This window comes from Neoarius graeffei, chromosome 4, assembly GCF_027579695.1.
Source record: "Neoarius graeffei isolate fNeoGra1 chromosome 4, fNeoGra1.pri, whole genome shotgun sequence".
In the NCBI taxonomy this organism is placed as follows: Eukaryota; Metazoa; Chordata; class Actinopteri; order Siluriformes; family Ariidae; genus Neoarius; species Neoarius graeffei.
In genome coordinates this window covers 40,644,723-40,671,238 of record NC_083572.1, presented here as the reverse complement: position 1 = coordinate 40,671,238, position 26,516 = coordinate 40,644,723, and the positions used below count along the sequence as shown (strand labels likewise).

General features: G+C 44.0%; 1 protein-coding gene across 2 annotated transcripts in view; it reads left to right on the top strand.

The window, feature by feature from the left end:
* shq1 (SHQ1, H/ACA ribonucleoprotein assembly factor) overlaps positions 1-26,516 on the top strand; it is a 184,408-nt gene that overhangs the window by 126,116 nt on the left and 31,776 nt on the right. For both annotated transcript variants that reach the window (XM_060919254.1, XM_060919253.1), the window contains one exon: positions 6,774-6,897. In XM_060919254.1, the coding sequence (XP_060775237.1) occupies positions 6,774-6,897 (124 nt within the window). The remainder of the gene's footprint in view (positions 1-6,773; positions 6,898-26,516) is intronic.

The following is a 26,516-nucleotide window of genomic DNA, read 5'->3' as shown; positions in this document are numbered from 1 at the left end:
AATGTTCATGAGTCCACCATCAGGAGAACACTGAACAACAATGGTGTGCATGGCAGGGTTGCAAGGAGAAAGCCACTGCTCTCCAAAAGAACATTGCTGCTTGTCTGCAGTTTGCTAAAGATCATGTGGACAAGCCAGAAGGCTATTGGAAAAATGTTTTGTGTACAAATGAGACCAAAATAGAACGTTTTGGTTTAAATGAGAAGCGTTATGTTTGGAGAAAGGAAAACACTGCATTCCAGCATAAGAACCTTATCCCATCTGTGAAACATGGTGGTGGTAGTATCACGGTTTGGGCCTGTTTTGTTGCATCTGGGCCAGGACGGCTTGCCATCATTGATGGGACAATGAATTCTGAGTTATACCAGTGAATTCTAAAGGAAAATGTCAGGACATCTGTCCATGAACTGAATCTCAAGAGAAGGTGGGTCATGCAGCAAGACAACGACCCTAAGCTCACAAGTCGTTCTACCAAAGAATGGTTAAAAAAAGAATAAAGTTAATGTTTTGGAATGGCCAAGTCAAAGTCCTGACCTTAATCCAATGGAAATGTTGTGGAAGGACCTGAAGCGAGCAGTTCATGTGAGGAAACCCACCAACATCCCAGAGTTGAAGCTGTTCTGTATGGAGGAATGGGCTAAAATTCCTCCAAGCCAGTGTGCAGGACTGATCAACAGTTACCGGAAATGTTTAGTTGCAGTTATTGCTGCACAAGGGGGTCACACCAGATACTGAAAGCAAAGGTTCACATACTTTTGCCACTCACAGATATGTAATGTCATCTCATTATCTCTAGCTGCTTTATCCTGTTCTACAGGGTCGCAGGCAAGCTGGAGCCTATCCCAGCTGACTACGGGTGAAAGGCGGGGTACACCCTGGACAAGTTGCCAGGTCATCACGGGGCTGACACACAGACAACCATTCATACTCACATTCACACCTACGGTCAATTTAGAGTCACCAGTTAACCTAACCTGCATGTCTTTGGACTGTGGGGGAAACCTGAGCACCCAGAGGAAACCCACGCGGACACGGGGAGAACATGCAAACTCCGCACAGAAAGGCCCTCGCCGGCCACGGGGCTCGAACCCGGACCTTCTTGCTGTGAGGCAACAGCGCTAACCACTGCACCACCGTGCTGCCCCCAGATATGTAATATTGGATCATTTTCCTCAATAAATAAATGACCAAGTATAATATTTTTGTCTCATTTGTTTAACTGGGTTCTCTTTATCTACTTTTAGGACTTGTGTGAAAATCTGATGATGTTTTAGGTCGTATTTATGCAGAAATATAGAAAATTCTAAAGGGTTCACAAACTTTCAAGCACCACTGTAAATGTATTATACTAATTATTACTCTGGTGTTAAATTTGTTCATTACTTTCTTGACAAATTTTACACCTCACTGAAAATGTATAGGTATTTGAAAAATGCATAGCTATCAAAACGGAGCATTTCACTCTAATTTTGCATGAGATGAGGTGTTGACTGTGTTGTTGATTAATGGTACTTGTCTGTCTCAGGTTGATATTCTTCAGCTGCAGGTTCTGCATGCTGCAACCCGTTTGCTGTTGTTGCAAACATCTTTATAGGCAAAGATTATGATCTTTGGGGTGCATAGCTACCACAAAGGGCCTCTGTCATCGGGGAACGAGCAGTGTTTCAACTTGATCATTGTCTTGTGCATGTTGGTTGGTTGTCTTGACTGCTTGTACATTGGCCTTGGAACTTAAGATCAGTAGTAATTTGCTGAAAATAAATTAATTGTTTGTTGGGGGAACAGTTGCTTCTTGGCACACTGTTAAATGCCAGATTTTTCTATCTTTGGCTTTGAAATGTAACAAGTCAAAAGGATCGAATCCATGTCGTTGATGTCAAAGTCGAGTCGCAAGTCTCGTTTGATTCCGTCAAGTCAAAAAACAGCAAATTTGTGCCTCAAGTCCGAGCCATGTGACTTGGATCCACGACGTTGCTGATTGCTGCACACATGCACTGGAGAGGATGGAAACCTCAGAACCTTTTAAGCGTCCACACGTTCTTAAGCTTGTGTATGTGGGATTCCTTCTTAAACCAAACCACAGGTTTTCACTGGTGTTCAGTCTGAAGACTGGAAAGATGTTTGGTTCATCAGCTTGTTGAAGCTCGATCTATGGCCAAGTCTGAACCTCCTGGCAGAGGCAACCAGATTTTGGGCTGAAATGGGCAAAAATACATGGACCCTGAACCATCACAGCCATTTGTGCTTTTTTTGAATATCCATTCCATATTTAGTTCCCCTTTGCTGTTATAATAACCTCCACTTTCCTCAGAAGGCTTTCCATTATATTTGACTGTCAGGATTTGTGACGGCCACATGAGCATTCGTGTGACATAAGGCAGTGATGCCAGGTGAGAAGGCCTTGTGCACAGTCGGCCTTCCAGTTCATCCTGAAGGTGTTCAGTGTGGTTCAGATCAGGGCTCTGTGCAGGACACTCACGTTCTTCTTGTCCAACCTTGGCAAACCACGCCTTCTTCATGAACCTCACTTTGTGCACAGGAGCATTGTCGTGCTGGAACAGGTTTGGGCGTATTAGCTCCATCAAAGGGAAATTGTAAAACTACAGCGTACTAGGACATTCTAGACAATTGTGTGCTTCCATCTGTTGTCGAAGGCCCAGGTGTCCACACACTCATGGTTATTTGGTGTATTTAGGAGAATTTAAAAGGTACCAGTATTTCTGCAGGCTAGATCCTGACCAAGGGTAAAGCTGATACTGAAGATGAAAGAATATATCACATTCAGAAAAGAAAATCACTATATTATTCTATCCACATTCACTGGATATGAGCAGTCACGCACTCTGGTTGGCTACTCTACTATTAGGATAGCAGCTCATATGCTGTGAGGTAGAGAAAAACAAAGTGGTGGAGCATGTCGCTGAACCAACCAAGGACGAAATAAAAAAAACTACTTGAAAACACCCCCCCCCCCCCCCCCCCCCCAATACAAAAAAGCAGCAAAATACGGATAAAAGTATTTAATGGTAAGAACGTATTTTTTTATTTTTTGAAATTATTATTGCATTTTTTCACAAATTGCTAGTCATTTTGCAGTTTTGTTTACATTCGAAGAGGAAATGATTGTTTTATTTATCAAATTTGCAAAAAGCAACAATAAAAATGCTCTGTTTCTAGTAGTATCTTGTATTGTATCATGGTGAAGCAGGAAAAAAATAGCGGAGAATTTAGGGCCATGTGGCCCTAAATTCATGAATTGTACTGTTTTAAATAAATAAAATTAGAAGGCTGTGATTCAAATTCAGTAGCTTTCGGTCCACTAAACAAAAATAACAGCGTCGGGGAAAATTATTTTTATGACCTACACTTGAAAAATCTGAAAGGCAGTCTACCTTTAAACATCTTCACATTTGCAGTGTCCCCATGTTTTGGTACTTTTTAATATTGAAGGAACAATATTCTGTGAAACTTTGGTTTGTAAGAAAGGTATGCAAACTTTTGCACTCATGTGCATTTCCTGCCTGCGAGCCAGGGCGGCAGCCGTTTTAAATCCTTCGTCTTTGTGCAGTGAGTGTGACAATGAAGGAGAGTAACCTAATACTCCTCTCAGTACCAAGACAGCACTCTGATAATGGAGACTAGCTAATGACATCCTCCAGCTGCGTCCAAAACACACACACGCACGCACACCATGCCATATTTTTCTCCTTTTCTCTCTCTCAGTCTCTCCTTCCCTTGGTATCTCTTTCGTCATCTGGCTGTATTGCCAGCCTTATCTCTCAGACTATCCATCCATCTCTTACTTTATTGTGCCCTCAATTTCTCTCTTCCTCCGGCTGTCAAGGAACTGCCCTCTGTATCTCCATCTCTCTCTCTCTCTCTCTCCACTCTGTCTGACTAATGTTGCCTCCTAACAGTATCTCTAGGCTCTGCCTCCCGCTGCTGGTTTATTTACACCGCTGTTTAATAGCCCAGGGGAGTGTATGAGCTACGATGACACACTACAACGACTTGGGGCGCATTCTTAACAAGCCGCTGAAAGAAAAGAACTGGGAGGGTGGGGGTGGTGGAAGATGCAACGTCCCCCCCCCCCCCCCCCATGTCTAGCATCATAGATAATGTCAGATTTTTAAACCCTGCTGATTTTAAGCTGTCAGAAGGTGTTTAAGAGTGGCTCTTGTGTTTACCCCTTCAATAAACCACTGGGTCGTTAGGAGTAATTAGAGCACTAATTGCTGCAGTTACGAGTCAAGTGTTTAGTGCAAGAGGGAAAGAAATTGACAGAGGAAGCAAGGGGCTCGGCGAAAACTATGAGCAGCTTTTATTGGCCAGGGCAAGTTCATGATCAGCCTTAAGTGAGTGGATGAATTCGGAACGTTGTGTGTGTGGACAGCTGAGGAGGTAATGGATGTGGGGATATTTGGCTGGTCACCGTGAATTATTTTATTTTTATTTAATGCAGCTTTTATTGGAGACCGAGGATGTATTGGGCTAAAAAAAAAAAGCCAAAAGGTGTGGTTTTTTTTGTTTGTTTGTTTTTTAATCCCCTGCTGGCCGAAAGGCTCGAAGGGGGATTATGTCGTAGCGATGTCTGTCTGTACATCCATCCTGGGAAGGGTGCTCACCTTCTGAAATCAACTCCTCTCACAATTTTTGGAGGAATTTCATGAAACTTGGCAGGATTCTTTGTTATATGTCGGTAATATGCATATTGCAATTTCGTTCAGTTCAGTCACATTTTACCCGAGTTATAGCCCTCAATTAACAAAATTATACTTTTTGACAATTTCTTGAGTGTTTACCTTCTGACATCGACTCCTCTCGCAATTTGTGGACGAATTTCTCGAAGCTTGGCGAAAGGCCTTGTTATATGACGCTAATACGCATATTGCGATTTAATTTCATTTGGGAAAATTTTCCCAGAGTTTTGACCCTTGATTAAATAACTTGTACGTTGACAGTTTCATGAGGGTCTTCTGAAATCGACTCCTCTCACAATTTGTGGAGGAATTTCACCAAACTTGGCAGAAGCCTTTGTTATATGACAGTTATACGCATATTGAAATTTTGTTTAATTTGGGTAAATTTTCCCAGAGTTCTGCGCTTGATTATTAACAAACTTGTACTTTGGCAATTTCATCAAGGTGTGCTTGCTTTCTGAAATCAACTTCCCTCACGAATTTTATTATCCCCCACTGGCCAAAAGGCCCGAAGGGGGATTATAGCCTCGGTCACAACCGGCCGTACGTGCTCCTACGGCCGGTCTACGTGCAAGAAACGCATGGAGGGTGCGCGTGTGACGTGCTGATTTTCGAGCCGCAGACCGGCCGCAGAGGTTCTTTGTCATGTCAAACAAACTCTACGGGCACTTACGGTTTTTTCAGGTTGCAAGACAAACTTACGGCCAACGTGCATCTTTCTCCACGAACCAAAAAAACACAGCGATTTGGGAAACGCCAAAAATTGCACGGCCAAAAAATCGTACGTCCGGTTGTGACCTAGGCTTTAGTCGTAGCGATGTCCATCTGTCTGTCCTGGGAAGGGTACTCGCCTTCTGAAATCAACTCCTCTCACAATTTTTGGAGGAATTTCATGAAACTTGGCAGGATTCTTTGTTATATGTTGGTAATACGCATATTGCAATTTCGTTCAATTCAGTCACATTTTACCAGAGTTATAGCCCTCGATTAACAAAATTATACTTTTTGACAATTTCTTGAGTGTGTTTTCCTTCTGACATCGACTCCTCTCACAATTTGTGGACGAATTTCTCGAAGCTTGGCAAAAGGCCTTGTTATATGATGCTAATACGCATATTGCGATTTAATTTCATTTGGGAAAAATTTCCCAGAGTTTTGACCCTTGATTAAATAACTTGTACTTTGACAGTTTCATGAGGGTCTTCTGAAATCAACTCCTCTCACAATTTGTGGAGGAATTTCACCAAACTTGGCAGAAGCCTTTGTTATATGACCGTTATACGCAGATTGAAATTTCGTTTAATTTGGGCAAATTTTCCCAGAGTTCTGCGCTTGATTATTAACAAACTTGTACTTTGGCAATTTCATCAAGGTGTGCTTGCTTTCTGAAATCAACTTCCCTCACGAATTTTATTATCCCCCACTGGCCAAAAGGCCCGAAGGGGGATTATAGCCTCGGTCACAACCGGCCGTACGTGCTCCTACGGCCGGTCTACGTGCAAGAAACGCATGGAGGGCGCGCATGTGATGTGCTGATTTTCGAGCCGTAGACCGGCCGCAGAGGTTCTTTGTCATGTCAAACAAACTCTACGGGCACTTACGGTTTTTTCAGGTTGCAAGACAAACTTGCGGCCAACGTGCGTCTTTCTCCATGAACAAAAAAAAAACAGCGATTTGGGGAAACGCCAAAAATTGCACGGCCAAAAAATCGTACGTCCAGTTGTGACCTAGGCTTTAGTCGTAGCGATGTCCATCTGTCTGTCCTGGGAAGGGTACTCACCTTCTGAAATCAACTCCTCTCACAATTTTTGGAGGAATTTCGTGAAACTTGGCAGGATTCTTTGGTATATGTCGGTAATACACCTATCGTAATTTCGTTCAATTCAGTCACATTTTACCAGAGTTATGGCATCATTGCCAGCGGGGGATATTGTGCTCTCAGAGCACTCTTGTTTTTTTGTTTTTTTTCTGGGGCACTGAGGGTAAAGCATAGGCGTAGTATTAATAATAGTCAATGGAAGATCTTTACAAGACAAAGACAAATGTGTGTGCGTGTTTTTTTTTTTTTTCCAGACGTATCACTCTCTACACGAGGTGCTCGTGTCATTTGGCCGCAGGGTGCTGTGTTACCCGTTGTACCGGCACTTCTCTCTGATCACGACAGCAGTGCAGGACGCCGCTCACATTTTCCAGAGTGGTGAGTTTTCATGTTCTGTATCTTCCTCTCCTTCTGTCAGTCTCTCCCCACAGCAGGACTGTGTCACAATGAGGCCCTTGAGTGGTTTTCAAACAGCACCAGAGGTCAAGTCGTGGGTCAAGACCTCACTGGAGTCTGCCTTTCTTCCTCCATTCATTCTCTTGTGTGGCCCTAATAAGAGCTGAACTGCTTTGCTTTCCTATTGAAGAAGAATTTGTCCACTCGCTGGCAGGAGGAAGAGTACCGTCCTTTTTTTTTTTTTTTAAACAAGATTGATGAAACTGAATGAAGGAGTGTTTATGTACATTGACATCACAGGCACAAAGACAACATGGCGAGTGACGTGAGGAAACCGTCAGAACTGAGCGTGCAGAAATCTGTCCATGTCCTGCGGAGTGTGATGGCTAAAGGAGTTTTTACTCTTAGTAAAGTCAACAGATTTACTTCAGCTCACGCATGGATATCTAACCGCTTCTGTCAGAGAGAGAGAGGGGGGGGGGGGGGGGGGGAGGTGGAGACAGACTTCACAGAGAGCACTGGCTTTGCAGAGTACACACTTTTGACTTTGATATCTCTATGGGAAGAGTAATCTTTAAATCAAAGTGTCTGGCTGAGAGAAAAAGCAGCAGAAGTAGGAGAGCGAGGGAGGGAGGGAGGGAGGGAGGGAGGGAGGGAAGGAGAGGGGTAACTCTGTCTGTGTAAATACATTTAGGATGTGTGCAGTGAGCTTATCCGGAGCATGTTGGTTTAATGCTTGTAAATGATGGCAATTAAAGGGCTTTTTAGCTGCTGGATTAGCACGGCCGTGGCTCATTAGAAAGCGAACACCTCGCTGCACTGGTTTCGAGCGAGCTCATTAGCTCCTGTTAACTCTTCGCTAACTCCCCGCCTCACAGTGTCTTTCCGAGGGCAATTCCTTTTGTCATCACAGGAGACGAACAGTCGATTTTACTCCAAAGCAGGTATGCACTGTGATTTGTATGCGTCATTAACTTATAATACAGCACGTCGTGTGGTGGGTTCGATGGGGAAGATGACACCAGAGTTACTTTGTGGCTCGTTTATTGCTCTTCTTAAAGGTCCCATGGCATGAAATTTTCCCTTTCTGAGGTTTTTTAACGTTAAAATGAGTTCCTCTGACCTTCTTAAGTCACCCCAGTGGCTAGAAATTTCATAATGTGTAAACCAAACTATGCCCAACATTTGAGAATGGCGCGTCAAAACGGCGCGTTGAGAAACTCTTCCCTTTACTACGTCAGCAAGGGAGATGATCCCCACGCCCCCCCTCTGGATTCCCACCCACTGTATGGATTGCCCCGCCCAGTTGTAGTGAGGAGACCATAGAGGACACAACAACATGGCATCACCTAAGCGAGCGAAACATGGAAATTGCGCTGTACATGGATGTGACAACACAGAAAAGAGTCTGTTTTTACTGCCGACGGGAGAGCCCCTGAAGACGCAGTGGCTTAATTTTATTTACTCCAATAATACGCCGTCGAGTCTACCTAAGACGGTGTATGTTTGTCGGAAGCATTTTACCTGAGGAATGTTTCCACAACTTGGGACAGTACAGGGCAGGTTTTGCACATCAACTGTCACTGAAGCCTGGGTCCGTACCAAGCGTCCCTGCCGCATCAGCCACAAACACCGAACAAGTAAGTGTATAACTGTTAAGTCGTTTTGCCGTGTTTTAAAATCGGTGCGTTAGCCTTGCAATGGCTACATTAGCTGTGCAGCTAACCGCTTCCTGCAGTTAGCCAGGTACTCTGCGCTACAAAACTAAAGAGCATGCAGCATGCTCTGTTAAACTGAGTTTAGTCTGGAAATTGACTGTAACTTATGAGCTTATGTTTGACTATTGCTCCGCAATGCATGTCTTCTGTTGGATAAGCGATATGTTGCTGTAGTTGCTGCTTCTATCCTCTTTGGTTATGGAGTGCGTGTTCAAGCCTAGGGTATTATACGTTCGTAAACTACCACTCCGAACACTCTCACTGTCTGTGCTCTGTGTCACGTTGAGTTTACGAAAGGAGTCCGAGGGAGAACGGGGTTTTGTCTTAGCAGCGTGGCTACAGGCGCTGATAGCAGCGAGTATGTGTGTGCGCGCAGCTTGGTCAAGCCCCTCCCCCTCCCCCCATGGCCCGCCCCCACCCTCTACCCTTCCCCGCCTCCTGCTTCTCATTAGCAAAATGACGCACAGGGAAAAGCGCTGAAATGGGGCTTTCTCCCAGGAGGCTATATTTACATGCCGAGGGTTCATTTCGAGAAAGGCTACGGATATAACATCCGGAAACCTCCACGAGCCCGTTTAAAGCATCAACAAACCACCATGCCATGGGACCTTTAAGCAAAGCTCAGAACAAGTCAGGTACTTTGTTCGCCGGTTGGTTTATTGCCTGCGATTAGTTGGTACAGTATACAGTGGTCAACAGCAATAGGATTCACATTACATGACATTCCATCTCTTCTTCACAAAGATGACTGTTTTGATGACTTTTTATGTTCAACCACTAAAGATCTGGAAGCATACACTCACCGGCCACTTTTAAAGGAGAACTGAAGGCAAATGTTTTATTATCAAAATTCTATTTATCTCATTTTATTAAATATAGGAATGCATTTTTGATAGCCATTTTGTCACTGCTATAGCAAGTTATGAGTGCTATGTAATATCTCAGTCCAACGAGATTCGTCGAGACCTGTGCAAGACATCGTAGGACGGAAGTAAAACGTACAGCGGAAACCAAAGCGACCGACATCTGCCAACGTCGTCAAAAGACGCGCGCGCCCTCTTTCGAATGCTGACGTAATCAAGCCGGAAGTTTTCTTTGTTTTGATAGCAATCAGGAAAGTTTGAAAAAAGTAGGCAGTAATCGTCATTTAAACTCGTTTTGTGCTATATTTCATTTGGAAAAACAGTTTTCAAAATGGCGGCACTGACACCTGGCTGACATTTCACGGTTTGAAGTCTCGCACAAGTCTCGTGAAGATCGTGCGGATAAGCGACGGTGATGGGTGGCACGGTGGTGTAGTGGTTAGCGCTGTCGCCTCACAGCAAGAAGGTTCCAGGTTCAAACCCAGCAGCCAGTGAGGGCCTTTCTGTGCGGAGTTTGCATGTTCTCCCCGTGTCCGCTTGGGTTTCCTCCGGGTGCTCCGGTTTCCCCCACAGTCCAAAGACATGCAGGTTAGGTTAACTGGTGACTCTAAATTGACCGTAGGTGTGAATGTGAGTGTGAATGGTTGTCTGTGTCTATGTGTCAGCCCTGTGATGACCTGGCGACTTGTCCAGGGTGTACCCCGCCTTTCGCCCGTAGTCAGCTGGGATAGACTCCAGCTTGCCTGCGACCCTGTAGAACAGGATAACGGATGGATGGATGGATTCCCAATCCGAGTCACGATGTAAGGTTACTAAAACCGAAAATGTAATTGAATAACACGTTAATTAAGAAATAAAGCAAGTTTAAAAATGACTTCAGTACCCCTTTAATAGGAACTTGTTCTTGAGTCTAACCCTGTGTCCGAAATCACTCCCTACTCATGATATAGTGAGATTAGATTAGATTAGATTAGATTAGATTAGATTAGATTAGATTAGATTAGATAAAACTTGATTGATCCCTTTGGGTGGGTTCCCTCAGGGAAATTAAGATTCTAGCAGCATCATTACAGATAAACAGAGAAAAGAAATAGAGAAAACTTCTAGATAAATTAAAATAAATTATTTACATATACAAATATAAAAAGAATAACATATGGGGAAGGAGGGGGGGAAGGGGGGGGCGGCAGGAGAGATATTGCACATTGTCTGGTATTGCTTATTGTTGGGCTAGGCTACTGTTCCTTCCCATCCTCTGTCCTCCTGTTACCCCTCCTCCCCCTAGAGAGGAGTTGTACAGTGTGATGGCGTGAGGGACAAAGGAGTCTTTAAGTCTGTTCGTCCTGCACTTGGGAAGGAGCGTTCCGTCACTGAACAGGCTCCTCTGGTTGCTGATGACGGTGTGCAGAGGGTGACTGGCATCGTCCATGATGTTCAATAGTTTGTCCATAGATCTCTTCTCTGCCACCGTCACCAGAGTCTCCAGCTTCATGCTGACCACAGAGCCAGCCCGCCTGATCAGTTTGTCCAGCCTGGATGTGTCCTTCTTGGATGTGCTGCCCCCCAGCACACCACGGTGTAAAACAGGACACTGGCGACCACAGACTGATCGAGCATCCACAAGAGTTTCCTGTAGATGTTAAAGGACCGCAGCCTCCGAAGGAAATATAGCCTGCTCTGTCCCTTCCTGTATAAGTGTTTTGGTGTTGCAAAGTCCAGTCCAGCTTGCTGTCCAGCCACAGCCCAAGGTACTTGTAGGAATCCACAGCCTCCACCTCGACTCCCTCGATCAGAACTGGTCGTGACCTTGGTCTGGACCTCCCAAAGTCAACGACCAGCTCCTTGGTCTTCGAGGTGTTGAGCTGCAGATGGTTCCTGTTGCACCACACAGCAAAGTCCCTCACCAGGCTCCTATACTCCTCCTCTCTGTCGTCACTGATACACCCAACGATGGCTGTGTCATCGGCAAACTTCTGAATGTGACACAGCTCTGAGTTGTAGCAGAAGTCCGCGGTGTACAGGGTGAAGAGAAGAGGAGCCAGCACGGTGCCCTGGGGTGCTCCGGTGCTGCTAATCACAGTGTCAGATGTGATGTCCTTCAGCCTGACGTACTGCGGCCTGTCCGTGAGGTAGCTGGAGATCCATGGAGTTTGCCATTTTGTAGTGCTGTCCGAATGTATAGTGAGAATTATTACACCCTATATAGCGGACTCGTATCATGCAGGTTTGTAGTACTCAAATCTGACTCGTGCCCTAGTTTTAAGGACTCGTGTCTCGACTTGGACTTGTGCATTAACTGCATTCGGACTCGTAAATTGGAGATGAGGACTCGGATTTTTTCTTTATTTTTTGTAACGTGCCATAATAATTTGCCATATTTATATCTATATTAGTTTTTGTACTAATGTTGTGCAAGAGGGTCACACCTGCACACCTTGGCGCGTGCATCAGACAGACTCTCGAGCGCACCGTAAATGACTCACGCCTGCACAGGATTAAGGCGCAAACAGCAGGCCTATATTAAAAACTGTGAAAACGCACTTACTTTGCGAAGTATTGAGTTGCATTGCTGACACGTTACCGAGCCTTATTTCTTTGTTTGGTTTCCTGATCCCTGATTTCCTGTTTCTCGTCTTGGATTCTGCCGAGTCTACGATAGCCTGTTTGTGCCTCACTCGACCTGTTGCCCGTTTCACCGTTTTACGATTTTGCCTGCCGTTCTGGATTGTGTACCGTCTTCACTCGTATTAATAAACACACCTTCTGCACTTACATCCGTCTCCCAACCATTTCTGACAGAATACTTCACACTCCCTGACAAAGAGAAGCACATTCACCTGTTCACACGTCATGTTCAGGAACAAACTAATGTTAATGGTGCTAAAACAGCCACCGTCAAATGATGCGGTTGGAGTCTTGGACTCGGACTTGACTCAGTTTTTTTTTTATGACTTGGACTTGAACACTGGGGGCTCGAGACTGGACTCTGACTCGAGGTTTAGTGCCTCGACTACAACACTGCCATCATGCATTGCAGCCACGCTAAAAGAAAAAATAAGTGTGTTTGGGTGAATGGACGGAGGAAAAAATGCATGGTAAATGGACATTGAAGTACAATTAAAAATAGTAAGAGAATAGAAAATAATCTAAAATAGAATAAGACGGGTAAACTACAAGAAGTTTCAGTGCAGAGCGAGGAATTAATCCAAAGCCTCAAATTTGATTGAATAAAATGCAGCGGCAAAGAAGGAAGTATTCAGCCTTAATTTAAAAGAACTGAAAGATACAGCAGACACAAAGTACTTTGCATTTATTAATGTTGGAAATGCGCTCAGTATAATACGGATTTATCACAAAAATACATGCATGTATTTATTATTTTGAAAACCCACCAGCCGACTGATCTGGCACGTTTTACCGGTAACTGTGCGACAGTAATGACGTAAATAATGACACGGCAGTGTAGTGTTAAAGTGTTTTTTCATTTTACCAATGAGCTCACTATATAGTCCTCGATATAGAACTCCCTAGATAGTGAGTAGGGAGTAGTGAATGAGTGAGTGAGTGATTTCAAACACAGCCTAAGATTCCTGTTCTTGCCTGGCAGCAGTGGAACCCAATGTGATCTTCTGCTGTTGCGTACTGAGATGCTTTTCTGCTCACCACAGTTGTAAAGAGTGATTTACAACCCCGATTCCAAAAAAGTTGGGACAAAGTACAAATTGTAAATAAAAACGGAATGCAATAATTTACAAATCTCAAAAACTGATATTGTATTCACAATAGAACATAGACAACATATCAAATGTTGAAAGTGAGACATTTTGAAATTTCATGCCAAATATTGGCTCGTTTGAAATGTCATGACAGCAACACATCTCAAAAAAGTTGAGACAGGGGCAATAAGAGGCTGGAAAAGTTAAAGGTACAAAAAAGGAACAGCTGGAGGACCAAATTGCAGCTCATTAGGTCAATTGGCAATAGGTCAATAACATGACTGGGTATAAAAAGAGCATCTTGGAGTGGCAGCGGCTCTCAGAAGTAAAGATGGGAAGAGGATCACCAATCCCCCTAATTCTGCGCCGACAAATAGTGGAGCAATATCAGAAAGGAGTTCGACAGTGTAAAAAAGAGTTTGAACATATCATCTACAGTGCATAATATCATCAAAAGATTCAGAGAATCTGGAAGAATCTCTGGCCAAGTTTACATTAGACCGTATCAGCGGATCATCAGATTAACGTTTTTAAAACGATTAGTGTGCACACAGCAACACCAATACACGATTCGCGTGCACACAGCAACACCAATACACGGATACGCTCGGCTCCGCAGGCATCCTGCGCTCCAAATCACTCCGCCCTGAACAGCGAGTGCCCTCTGGAGGGTGCGCACTCCGGCCCTGCGCAGCTCACAGAGCGCGCGAGTGAAGTGCACGAGCCACGATTTGGGACTGAGCCGCTGTGTGTGTGATCCCAGCGCATATCACTTACCACTTGCAAGTGGAAGGATGGCAAGCCTAAAGACAATCATAACTACACAATGGGCAGTATTTGCATCAGTATTTGCAGTATTTTCATACTTTTATACTCTTTAATGAAAGGTGATACAAGGCGGAAGTCCGCGCCGTTTTTCAGCAGTCGCGTCACATGACCAACGCCAGCGAATCAGGAAGGTGGATGTCACAGTGACATTGTCCAATGACGATGCCAGCTAGAGCTCAGCACAGCGTATCCGCGTATTCTCAATGTTTACACAGCACCGGACCAGACACGATTTGGATTGAATACGTGGACCCTGGCGGATTCCCGTTTCCCGGCGTTTCCAGGCGTTTTAATGTAAATGGACAGTGCATCTGCGAAGAAAACGAGACAGATACGGTCTAATGTAAACTTGGCCTCTGTGCGTAAGGGTCAAGGCCAGAAAACCATACTGGGTGCCCGTGATCTTTGGACCCTTAGACGGCACTGCATCACATACAGGCATGCTTCTGTATTGGAAATCACAAAATAGGCTCAGGAATATTTCCAGAGAACATTATCTGTGAACACAATTCACCGTGCCATCCGCCGTTGCCAGCTAAAACTCTATAGTTCAAAGAAGAAGCCGTATCTAAACATGATCCAGAAGCTCAGACGTCTTCTCTGGGCCAAGGCTCATTTAAAATGGACTGTGGCAAAGTGGAAAACTGTTCTGTGGTCAGACGAATCAAAATTTGAAGTTCTTTATGGAAATCAGGGACGCCGTGTCATTCAGACTAAAGAGGAGAAGGACGACCCAAGTTGTGATCAGCGCTCAGTTCAGAAGCCTGCATCTCTGATGGTATGGGGTTGCATTAGTGCGTGTGTCATGGGCAGCTTACACATCTGGAAAGACACCATCAATGCTGAAAGGTATATCCAGGTTCTAGAGCAACATATGCTCCCATCCAGACGACGTCTCTTTCAGGGAAGACCTTGCATTTTCCAACATGACAATGCCAAACCACATACTGCATCAATTACAGCATCATGGCTGCGTAGAAGAAGGGTCCGGGTACTGAACTGGCCAGCCTGCAGTCCAGATCTTTCACCCATAGAAAACATTTGGCGCATCATAAAACGGAAGATACGACAAAAAAGACCTAAGACAGTTGAGCAACTAGAATCCCACATTAGACAAGAATGGGTTAACATTCCTATCCCTAAACTTGAGCAACTTGCCTCCTCAGTCCCCAGACGTTTACAGACTGTTGTAAAGAGAAAAGGGGATGTCTCACAGTGGTAAACATGGCCTTGTCCCAACTTTTTTGAGATGTGTTGTTGTCATGAAATTTAAAATCACCTAATTTTTCTCTTTAAATGATACATTTTCTCAGTTTAAACATTTGATATGTCATCTATGTTCTATTCTGAATAAAATATGGAATTTTGAAACTTCGACATCATTGCATTCCGTTTTTATTTACATTTTGTACTCTGTCCCAACTTTTTTGGAATCAGGGTTGTACTATAGGAGTTCCTTCCTGGCAACTCGAACCAATCTGGCCATTTTCCTCTGACCTCTCTTATCAACAAGACGTTGGTTTCCACCCACAGAACTGCCGCTCACTCAATGTTTCTTGTTTTTCGCACCATTCTGTGTAAACTCTAAAGACTGTTGTGTGTGCAAAAACCCCAGGAGATCAGCAGTTTCTGCAACACTCAAACCAGTCCATCTGGCTCAAACCAACACCCATGCCACAGTGAAAGCAGGCTTGATGGTGCACTGCCGCGCTGATGAACCTCCCATACGTTTGTATGGGAGAACTGCATGCTTTCATTTGACCTTTAAAGACATTTAAAAGTGTTTAATCTACATAAAACTAGTGTCGAGTCAAGAATAAATAACATTTACGGAATATATTGAGCTATTGTTAATTTTGTGCGGCGTTGTGATGAGCTTTTACTTTAAGCATTTTTTAACGTTGCGTTATGTAATGCAAGACACCAAACTCACAGGCGCCGCCATCTTGTTTTTTTTTTTTAGTGATATTCATCACCGGTGTGTGTTTTGTTGTTGTTTCCAGCTCGCTCATTGTTGGTTCAATCAGCTTGAAACTCATGATTCCTACCTAGTGGTCGAATCTCTCACGTTGACTTGATTTTTCCAATAAAATCGTCTGAACGCTTTTATCAAAAGCGAAAGGTCGGATCACTGAGGAAAATTGTGTATCCGTCCTAAAAATCAATGATTTTCCTCATGTTTTTGTGATGGAGAAAAAACGCGAAGGTGTATCAACATGAGTAATACTGTTTTGAAGAGAATGAGCAAAAGTTTGACCCTCTTATAGACAGCACATTCGAACACCACCGTCATTAGTCATGCTCGGTGCCCACAATTTAAAGTGAACATCCCCACTCAATTCTGGCTTTTATGTTTAAACACAAAGGACGGACTGATTTCACTGATGTATTACTTTTAAGCCTTCTAGGTGCATAATCGTGATCTACAAGAAGAGGCGTTTATCTGTAATTCTTACCCTGATGCTCAAAATTCTACATCTGTATTTTTGGCTTTTTGGTTTGTTAATTTCTTATTGAGTTTTTTTTTTTTTTTTTCTTTTTTCTCATGAATGGAAAATGAAACCAATGGAAACTGATTGCTGGTTTGTGACCGGGACAATGGACAGAAATGAAAATTTTTATTAAACACTGAATTTTCAAATGTTCATAACTTTTTTTTAAAAAAAGACTTATTTACAAAATTAAACAAGTTTTCAATACGGATCATCACGCTGTTTAATTTGATACACTATGGCAACTACTTTAAAAAATGGCCTGTCGTTGCTAGTGAAAGTCACAGAGATCACAGTTTTTCCCATTCTGATATTAGAAGAAGAAGAAGAAGCAATCTTTATTTGTCACATGCACACTTCAGGGGCGGCACGGTGGTGTAGTGGTTAGCGCTGTTGCCTCACAACAAGGTCTGGGTTCGAGCCCCGTGGCCGGCGAGGGCCTTTCTGTGCGGAGTTTGCATGTTCTCTCCGTGTCCGCGTGGGTTTCCTCCGGGTGCTCCGGTTTCCCCCACAGTCCAAAGACATGCAGGTTAGGTTAACTGGTGACTCTAAGGCTACATCCACACGACAACGGCAACGAGATGTTATTTAAAAATATATCGCGTCCAAATGGGCAACGATCAGTAAAATATCAGGTCCATATGGCAACACAACGCTTGCTGGAAACGATGCAATACACATGCCACACCTCTAGGGGCGCTGTAAGACGGTCCCTTCGGAGACACCAGAACAATAGAAGAAGTAAGGACGCATGCGCATAAACTATTATGCACGAGACTTCATATTAGCCACAAAGTCAGGAAAATCTGTTCGTAAAATTACATTATAATGACCAAATACAATGAAAAGTATTTTTCCAGTCTCACCTGTGAAAGGTAATCCCATGTGATCTTGTTTGGACGGTGAACCTGTTGGTACAGTTAAACGCAGCACATGAATGAGGCATCTTTATTCTCCGCTTTGACCTATCCAATATGGCGGCGAGGCTGACGTATGATTCTACGCGGAAGGCGGCGTCTTTAATGATCCGGAATAAATTGAATGCTACACGTTGATGGATTAATTTGTTCTTCTACGCCCTTTTTGAGGAATGTATTGTCGGACTTAAACCAACATCTGAAGAGGTGAGATCGCTCCTTTTTTTCCCTATTTTTGCTGGCGGGATTGACTCTGCCCTAAGGGCTATTCTCTCTCTCTCTCTCTCTCTCTCTCTCACTTTGCACCATTACACAATAAATATTCACAGTGAAAATATTTTGTAAGCGCGTTTCATGAACCAAGTTATAGGATTTGTTGACAACTCGCATCGAGTTCGTTACACTTCTACCCGGCGTGAAGCACTGACAGTCATGTGGTTGTGACGTCATCGTAAACAAATCCGTTCTACTCATCCAGACGACTTCGCAACGGCAACGTTGCCAGATCTTTCCACTCTGGAACCCGTTCTCAAAAGATTGCGTTTTGGGGCACCCAAAACGCCAGTGCCGTGTGGACGCCAGGCCTAAACGATAAACAATTGTATCGGATTCACCTGAATCCGTTGCCGTGTGGACAGGGCCTAAATTGACCGTAGGTGTGAATGTGAGTGTGAATGGTTGTCTGTGTCTATGTGTCAGCCCTGTGATGACCTGGCGACTTGTCCAGGGTGTACCCCGCCTTTCGCCCGTAGTCAGCTGGGATAGACTCCAGCTTGCCTGCGACCCTGTAGGACAGGATAAAGCAGCTAGAGATGATGAAGCAGTGAACACACATGCGCACACACCCAGAGCAGTGGGCAGCTACACCAGAGTGCCCGGGGAGCAGTCAGGGGTTCGGTACCTTGCTCAAGGGCACCTCAGCCCAAGGCCGCCCCACGTCAACCTAACTGCCTGTTTTTGGACTGTGGGGGAAACCGGAGCACCCAGAGGAAACCCACGCGGACACGGGGAGAACATGCAAACTCCGCACAGAAAAGCCCTCGCCGGCCGCTGGGCTTGAACCCAGGACCTTCTTGCTGTGAGGTGACAGCGCTAACCACTACACCACCGTGCCGCCAAAGAGAACCTGTTAAGCCGTTTGTTTTTTACTTACCCGGCTTGGTGGGGCGTGGCTCTGCTCGGTATGAGAGAGCCTTTTGATACTATCCCAACCAAGTGAACATTAACTGAAGATTTGTATCTGCGTGATTTGATGCATCGTGCTGCTGTCAAGGGATTGGCTGATTAGAGAACTGCACAAAACAGCAGGTGGATGGATGGGTGTTCCTAATAAAGTTGCCAGTGAGTGTATAGAGGTGGTAAAAATTGTAGCGTCGTATCCTTACCAATAATGCACAGTATGAATGCGCACGTGTTTGTATATGTTTTCAGTCTACGGTTTGGGTTGATTTGGACTTTATTTCTTCTTATTGCTTCTTTCCTTGTGGAATGCCGTACATGGAAGCAGAACCAGTGCTTGTTTATTGTGCAGAAAAGTGGAGCAAGAGGGCATTTGGTAAACAATAAAGGAGAGACTGTTTGGTGAGACGACAGCAATAAAGAGTCCCAGAGTTAAATATAGCTCAAATGATTGCGCAGAGAAAATGTAGGTAGTCTGTGTACAGTCATATTGCGCATGTTGTGCATTGTTGCCGGGAATTTATTTTTGCTAATCCGCACACATTAATTTCTGACTTTTAAAAAAAAAAACTCCCTGGAACATTTCCTCTCACTGCAGGCTTGTAGTACTCGAGTCCGACTCGTATTCCTGACTCGACTCGGACTCGTGCATTAACTGCATCAGGACTCGTCAATTAGAGACGAGGACTCTGACTTTTTGTAACATGCCATAATAGTTTCACTGCAAAAAATAAAAATCTTAGGAAGTTTATTTGTCTATTTTCATCTAGCCACCCTTATTATAAGACATAATTGCCCAACAAGCAAAACCTCATTTAGCTAGAAAGGCTAGTTTTTAGACAGTCCGTCTTGAAAATCTTGTATAGACAAAATGTCTTGAAAGTCTTATTTGGAGCACCTTTGAAAATAAAACAAGTGTTTTTTTTTTTTTTAAACAAGTAAGTACATTTTGGACATTTGTCAAATGCAGTTCATCTTGTTTCAAGAAAAAAAAACAAAGTATGCTTGTTTTGGGAATAAATGAACTTTACTGAAATCTTTGAATCTTTCATTACAATTCAACTCCACCTTACAGATCCTACGTTTACTGCGACTGTTTTCTCAGTCAGTCAGAGTGAGCTCCTTCTAGATGCTGTACAGACTCTAGACCAGACAAGTGCCTTCAGAAAGGCTATGAGTGAGTGGAGGGCGTTTTAGGCCAAGTTTACATTAGACCGTATCTGTCTCGTTTTCTTCGCGGATGCACTGTCCGTTTACATTAAACCGCCTGGAAACGCCGGGAAATGGGAATCCGCCAGGGTCCACGTATTCAATCCAGATCGTATCTGGTCCGGTGCTGTGTAAACATTGAGAATACGCGGATACGCTGTGCTGAGCTCTAGCTGGCGTCGTCATTGGACAACGTCACTGTGACATCCACCTTCCTGATTCGCTGGCGTTGGTCATGTGACGCGACTGCTGAAAAACGGCGCGGACTTCCGCCTTGTATCACCTTTCATTAAAGAGTATAAAAGTATGAAAATACTGCAAATACTGATGCAAATACTGCCCATTGTGTAGTTATGATTGTCTTTAGGCTTGCCATCCTTCCACTTGCAAGTGGTAAGTGATATGCGCTGGGATCACACACACAGCGGCTCAGTCCCGAATCACTGCTCGTGCGCTTCACTCGCGCGCTGTGTGAGCTGCGCAGGGCCGGAGTGCGCACCCTCCAGAGGGCACTCGCTGTTCAGGGCAGAGTGATTTGGAGCGCAGGATGCCTGCGGAGCCGAGCATATCCGTGTATTGGCGTTGCTGTGTGCACGCTAATCGTTTTAAAAACGTTAATCTGATGATCCACTGATACGGTCTAATGTAAACCCCACCTTAGTGAGGCCTTTTTGGAATGTTGTGAGTTAAGTTCAGTGTTTTTTTTTTGTTTTTTTTGTTTTTTTGTTTGGTTGGGTTTTTTTTGTGCCTGATCTTGTAAACCCCTCGTACACATGAATAGTCAGTGCCCCCAAAATGCACTGTTGCTTTGGCATTGTGTAAGCACTATAAGTCAAAATGCGTAGACTTTTTTTTAAAAATATTTTTATTTTTATTTTTTTTGGTGCCTGAGGTCCTGGGGAAGTGGAATCTTAAGAGATGTTTGAATGTTGAAATGGGAAAAAAAATAAACTTGTTGCAATGCTACACGTGATTCAAGATAGTCTCTGGTCTCGTATCTAGAGTATTTTACTAATTACAGGCCACAAAAGGAGAATCTTTTAAGCTAGCAATGCTTAGTTGTAGAATTTAACAATCCTAATATTAGTATATTTATCTTAAATTCAGTTTTTACTGCTAAGACTTTTGTCATGAATTTAAGTGAAATACCCTTAAAATGAAATAAATAAAAATGACTTGAATGGCTAAATGTAAGAAGTACGATCTTGTTATAAGAACTATTTTGATTATTTTGAGTTAATCAGATCTCGCATGATAAGTTCCCCAATCTTATTTTGGAATTATTTCATCTAAAAACAGGTTAGAGTTTTCATCTTACTTTAAGAAATCTTACCAAGTCAAATTTGACTAGTTCCACTGGCAGATTTTTTTCACCTGATTCAAGCAAATATGCTTTGTTTTAATCTTTTATTTCTTATTTTTGAAAGGCCATTTTTTGCAGTGTTGGCATATTTATATCTACATTAATTTTTGTACTAATTTCATGCAAGAGGGTCACACCTGTGCGCCTTGGCACACGCGTCAGATAGACTCTCGGATGCGCTCCGGACAGCGCACGCGCCAAGCGGACTCTTTAATAGGAACTCTCACCGGCCACTTTAATAGGAACTGGTTCTTGAGTCTAACCCTGTGTCCGAAATCACTCCCTGTTCACTATATAGTGAGTTCGCCATTTTGTAGTGCTGTCCGAATGTATAGTGAGGATTATTGCACCTTATATAGCGGACTCGTATCACGCAAGCTTGTAGTACTCGAGTCCGAATCGTGCCCTAGTTTTAAGGACTCGTGACTCGACTTGCAGTTGAGCGCTGATGACTCGGACTCATCCATTAAATGCATTCGAACTCGTAAATTGGAGACGAGGACTCGGATTTTTTCTTTATTTTTTGTAACATGCCGTAATAATTTGGCAGAAGATATTTATATCTACATTAATTTTTGTACTACTTTCGTGCAAATGGGTCAGACAGACTCTCGGGCGCACCGTAAACGACTCGCACCTGCACAGGATTAAGGTGCAAACAACGTGTCTGTGTAAAAATTGTGAAAACGCACTTACTTTGCGAAGTATTGAGTTGCATTGCTGACACATTACCGAGCTTTATTTCCTTGTTTGGTTTCCTGATCCCTGATTTCCTGTTTCTCGTCTTTGATTCTGCCGAGTCTACGATAGCCTGTTTGTGCCTCGCTCAACCTGTTTCACCGTTTTACGACTTTGCCTGCCGTTCTGGATTGTGTACCGTCTTCACTTGTATTAATAAACACACCTTCTGCACTTACATCCGTCTCCCAACCATTTCTGACAGAATATTTCACACTCCCTGACAAAGAGAAGCACATTCACCTGTTCATACGTCATGTTCAGGAACAAACTAATGTTAATGGGGTTAAAACAGCCACCGTCAAATGGTGATCAACAGCAGACTCGACTCAAAATTTCCTTTAATGACTCGGACTTGAACACTGGGGACTCGAGACTGGACTCGGACTCAAGGTTAAGGCTACATCCACACGACAACGGCAACGAGATTTTATTTAAAAAAATATCGCGTCCACATGGGCAACGGATCAGTAAAATATCAGGTACATACTGTATGGCAACGCAACGCTTGCTGAAAACGATGCAATACACATGCCACACCTCTAGGGGCGCTGTAAGACGGTCCCATCTGAGACACCAGAACAATAGAAGAAGTAGACGCATGCGCATAAACCCCTTCTTCTACCCGGTGTGAAGCACTCACAGGAACAAACACACAACAAGAAGAAGATGGCTGCGACTACGCAAGGAAATCGTGCCTTCTGTGTGTACAAATTAGCTTTATTAGTGTGCATAGTTTTATATAACTTAATTTTCTTATTGTGTGTGAACATTTTGAAAAGCATTTTTATATAATTTATATCACTTTTTATATTGTGTGTGAACATTTTGAAAAGCAGTCTTATCCAATAAAAAAAAGAAATTCAAGAAATGGTTCAGTTACTTGTTTATTTAAAAGAAAAGCAAGTGAATGCAATGCAGTGGTTCATACAAAACAGCGAGAGTGCTGCTTGTTCTAGTCATGTGGTTGAGACGTCATTGTAAACAAATCCGTTCTACTCATCCAGACGACTTCGCAACGGCGCCGTTGCCAGATTTTTCCACTCTGGAACCCGTTCTCAAAAAATATCGTTGTGGGGCACCCAAAACGCCGGTGCCATGTGGACGCCAGGCCGAAACGATAAACAATTTTATCAGATTCACCTGAATCCGTTGCCGTGTGGACAGGGCCTCAGTGACTCGACTACAACACTGTCTCATTGCCTCCTGTTCATCATCGTACTTGTTGTATATCACTCACGGGACATGATTCTAGGTTGACGTATTAGAAATCTGCATGAAAATGTCTGACATTTGAAACCTGGGTTAGAGAGTGTCTTTTTAATGCTCCCAGTGATGAGCAAGCACACGAGTTCAAATGAGCTGAAAGCCCGAGCAGCATTTCCGGCTATCCCTCCGAGCCGTGAACCTTATTGGAGACGAATAATAATAATTCCGTTCATTCGGATGAGCTTATAATATCCACCATCATGACAGCAGCATCAACATTAACAAACCACCCCAGCCACACCAGTGACCTCCATCGCTGCTTGACGTTAGAACACGAGCCGCTTCATTACACCGCAACACCCTGCTAATGACATTCCCGGGGAAAGCCGATTAGACACGCGCACTTGTACAGTGTGCTGATCTGATCTGACGCACTTCAGCGAAATGGCTGGAAAGCAAGCAGTCGCAGATATCAGCGGAACAAATGCATTAAAGCTGTCGTCGTGGGATAAATATTTACACAGCCCTCAAGCAGCATGTTTGGTATTCTGCAGAGCATTTAGCTTCTAGAGAGTCCTGGATTTGATGCTGGTATTTGCTAAATATTTTCATGGAAGAAGTCAGCAACGCAGAACCACGCGGAAGACGAACACTCTCCAGGCAAGCACGACTGGACTAGCGTGTAAGAAGAAAATCAACAGATGACATAATGCGGCAGCATACAGTATAAAGTACACACTCTTACTACGGTTTAAATGCATACAAATTGTGTTCACAGGATATTTGCGGCAGCCTGGGGTAACACTTCACATTTTCTATTTTATTTATTATAGTTTTGAACTTGTGTGTGGGGGGGGTTTCGTTCTACATTTATAACCAAATCTGCTTATGGAAAAATTGCTCCAGAATTTGAATGAATTATAAGTTTACAGTGAGGAATGAGCGATCACTTAATGTCTGAATGTTTTCGCTCTACGCTGAAGACATTTGGGTTTGAGATCAATACATGAATGAGACAAAAGATCAGAGTTTCAACTTTCATTTCCTGATATTTATATCGAGACGTTTTGAACAACTTGGGACATGGCACCTTTAGTGGCAGACCACCCAGTTTTTAGGTGGGCAAAAGTATAGGAACAGACAGTCTTAAAGTAAATAACACTTGATGACTGCATGAAGCCGGTGACCCGTCGACATCACCAAACTGTTGCATGCTTCTTTGTGATGCTTTTGCACACTTGTACTGCAGCTTCTTTCAGTTGTTCTGTGTTTTGGGGGTTTTCTCCCTTCAGTCTCCTCTTCAGGATTCCAGGACTCACCCCCTTGCGGGCGTTGAGGTCACAGGACTCTGAATTCAGAAGGGAGAATACAGGCTGAAAGCCGGGCTGTCCAAACGCTCTGGCGATTCCTGTGGCCAACGCAGACACATATATCCCCGCCCTCCTGGGAACCATCATCAAAGGTGCAACCCCCTGCCAACCCTGGCCGTCCTGCACTCTTGCTTGACACCTGGATCCTTGGGAGGGAGCGAAGCGGTGCGGACGAGGACTGCGCACCCTCATCACCACCGTTAGCCTACACAAAGGATTTGTTGTTATGTCCCCCCACACCTTGTGGAGGACCTCATCATCATCGAATATCGACAGATAGCCATAATGTAACACTGCTCTTCAGGAGGTGAAATGCTGCTCAATTGGGTTAAGCTCCAGTAATTGATTTTGCCAGTCTAAAACCTTCCACTTTTTCCCCCCTGATAAGGCCCTTTATTGTGTTGGCAGTGTGTTTTGGGTCGTTGTCTTCACCTTCTGGTATGTCAGCCGGAGTTGACTGTTTACTGCAGATTTGTCAGCTAGCTCAGAAGAGCTAGCCAGGGTAGACATCGAGGACGTAGAGCAGTTCCCACCCAACCATTCACACCTATGGGCAATTTAGACTAGCCAGTTAACCTAACTGCATGTCTTTGGATGGTGGGGGAAACTGGAGCACCCAGAGGAAACCCACGCAGACACAGGGAGAAGATGCAGAAAGACCCCCATCGGCCATTACATTTGAACCCGGAACCTTCTCATTTGCCCCTTTTCCACCAAAGCAGTTCCAGGGTTGGTTCGGGGCCAGCGCTTAGTTTGGAACCGGGTTTTCTGTTTCCACTGACAAAGAACTGGCTCTGGGCCAGAAAAAACGGTTCCAGGCTAGCACCAACTCTCTGCTGGGCCAGAGGAAAGAACCGCTTATGTCAGCGGGGGGGCGGAGTTGTTAAGACCAACAACAATAACAAGACCGCGAAAGATCGCCATTTTTAAGCGGCAAGAAGCAGCAGCTGTACAAATGCGAAGTCATCCATTATTATTATTGTTGTTTCTGCTGCTTCCGTGTTGTTTTTGCTTCGACATACATGCCAAGGTTTATGCAAACGTAGCGACGTAACTGATGTATACAGTGACGTAACTGATGTATACAACGACGTAATGACGTGTCTTCCGTTAGCACCGCGAGCGATGGAAAAGCAAACTGGTTCTCAACTGGCTCGCAAGTTGAACGAGTTGTGAACCAGCACTGGCCCCGAATCAGCCCTGGAACTGATTTGGAGGAAAAGGGGTATATGTGAGGTGACCATGCTAACCTGAGTCGTTGTTTTGCTGCATCATGATCTTTCTCCCAATCGGATCGGATGCGTTTCTCTGTAAATTGGTCGATAGAATGTTTCTGTCGACTTTTGAAGTCATTCTGCTGCTACCATCATGAGTTACATCATCAGTAAAGATTAGTGAACCCATTCCAGAAGCAGCCATGCAAGCCTTAGCCATGACACTACCTCTACTGTGCTTGGCCAGTGAGTTTCTATGTTTCAGACCTTGAGCCGATCCTTTCTTTTTCCATCACTTTGGTAGAGGTTAATCTTGGTTCCTGGACTTTGGTGGCTCATCTCCGTATTTCTTTGCAAATTCTAATCTGGCATCCCATTCTTACTGCTGATGAGTGGTTTGCATCTTGTGGTATGGTATCAATATTTCTGCACTTGAAATCTTTAAACAGTGGATTGTGATACCTTCACGACTGCCCTGTGGAAGTTGTTGGGGATCACAATGATTGTTATTTTTGGGTTTTTCTTCACAGCTTTCACAGTGTTTGTCATTAACTGATCATGTTGTCCTTGGTTGACCTGTTCAGTGTCTGGTTATTAGTATACTAGTGCTTTCTTTTTCAGGACATTCCAAATTGTTGTATTAGCTATGGCTCTGACTGATTTCTCTTTGTTTCTGAGCTTCAAAATGGCTCCCCCCCCAGGCAGCTCTCTGGTCTTTATGTTGGTTTATCCTTTTTAAGAGCAAATGCGGTTTTCACGGGTGAAACCCAGGGCTCAGGTCAAGA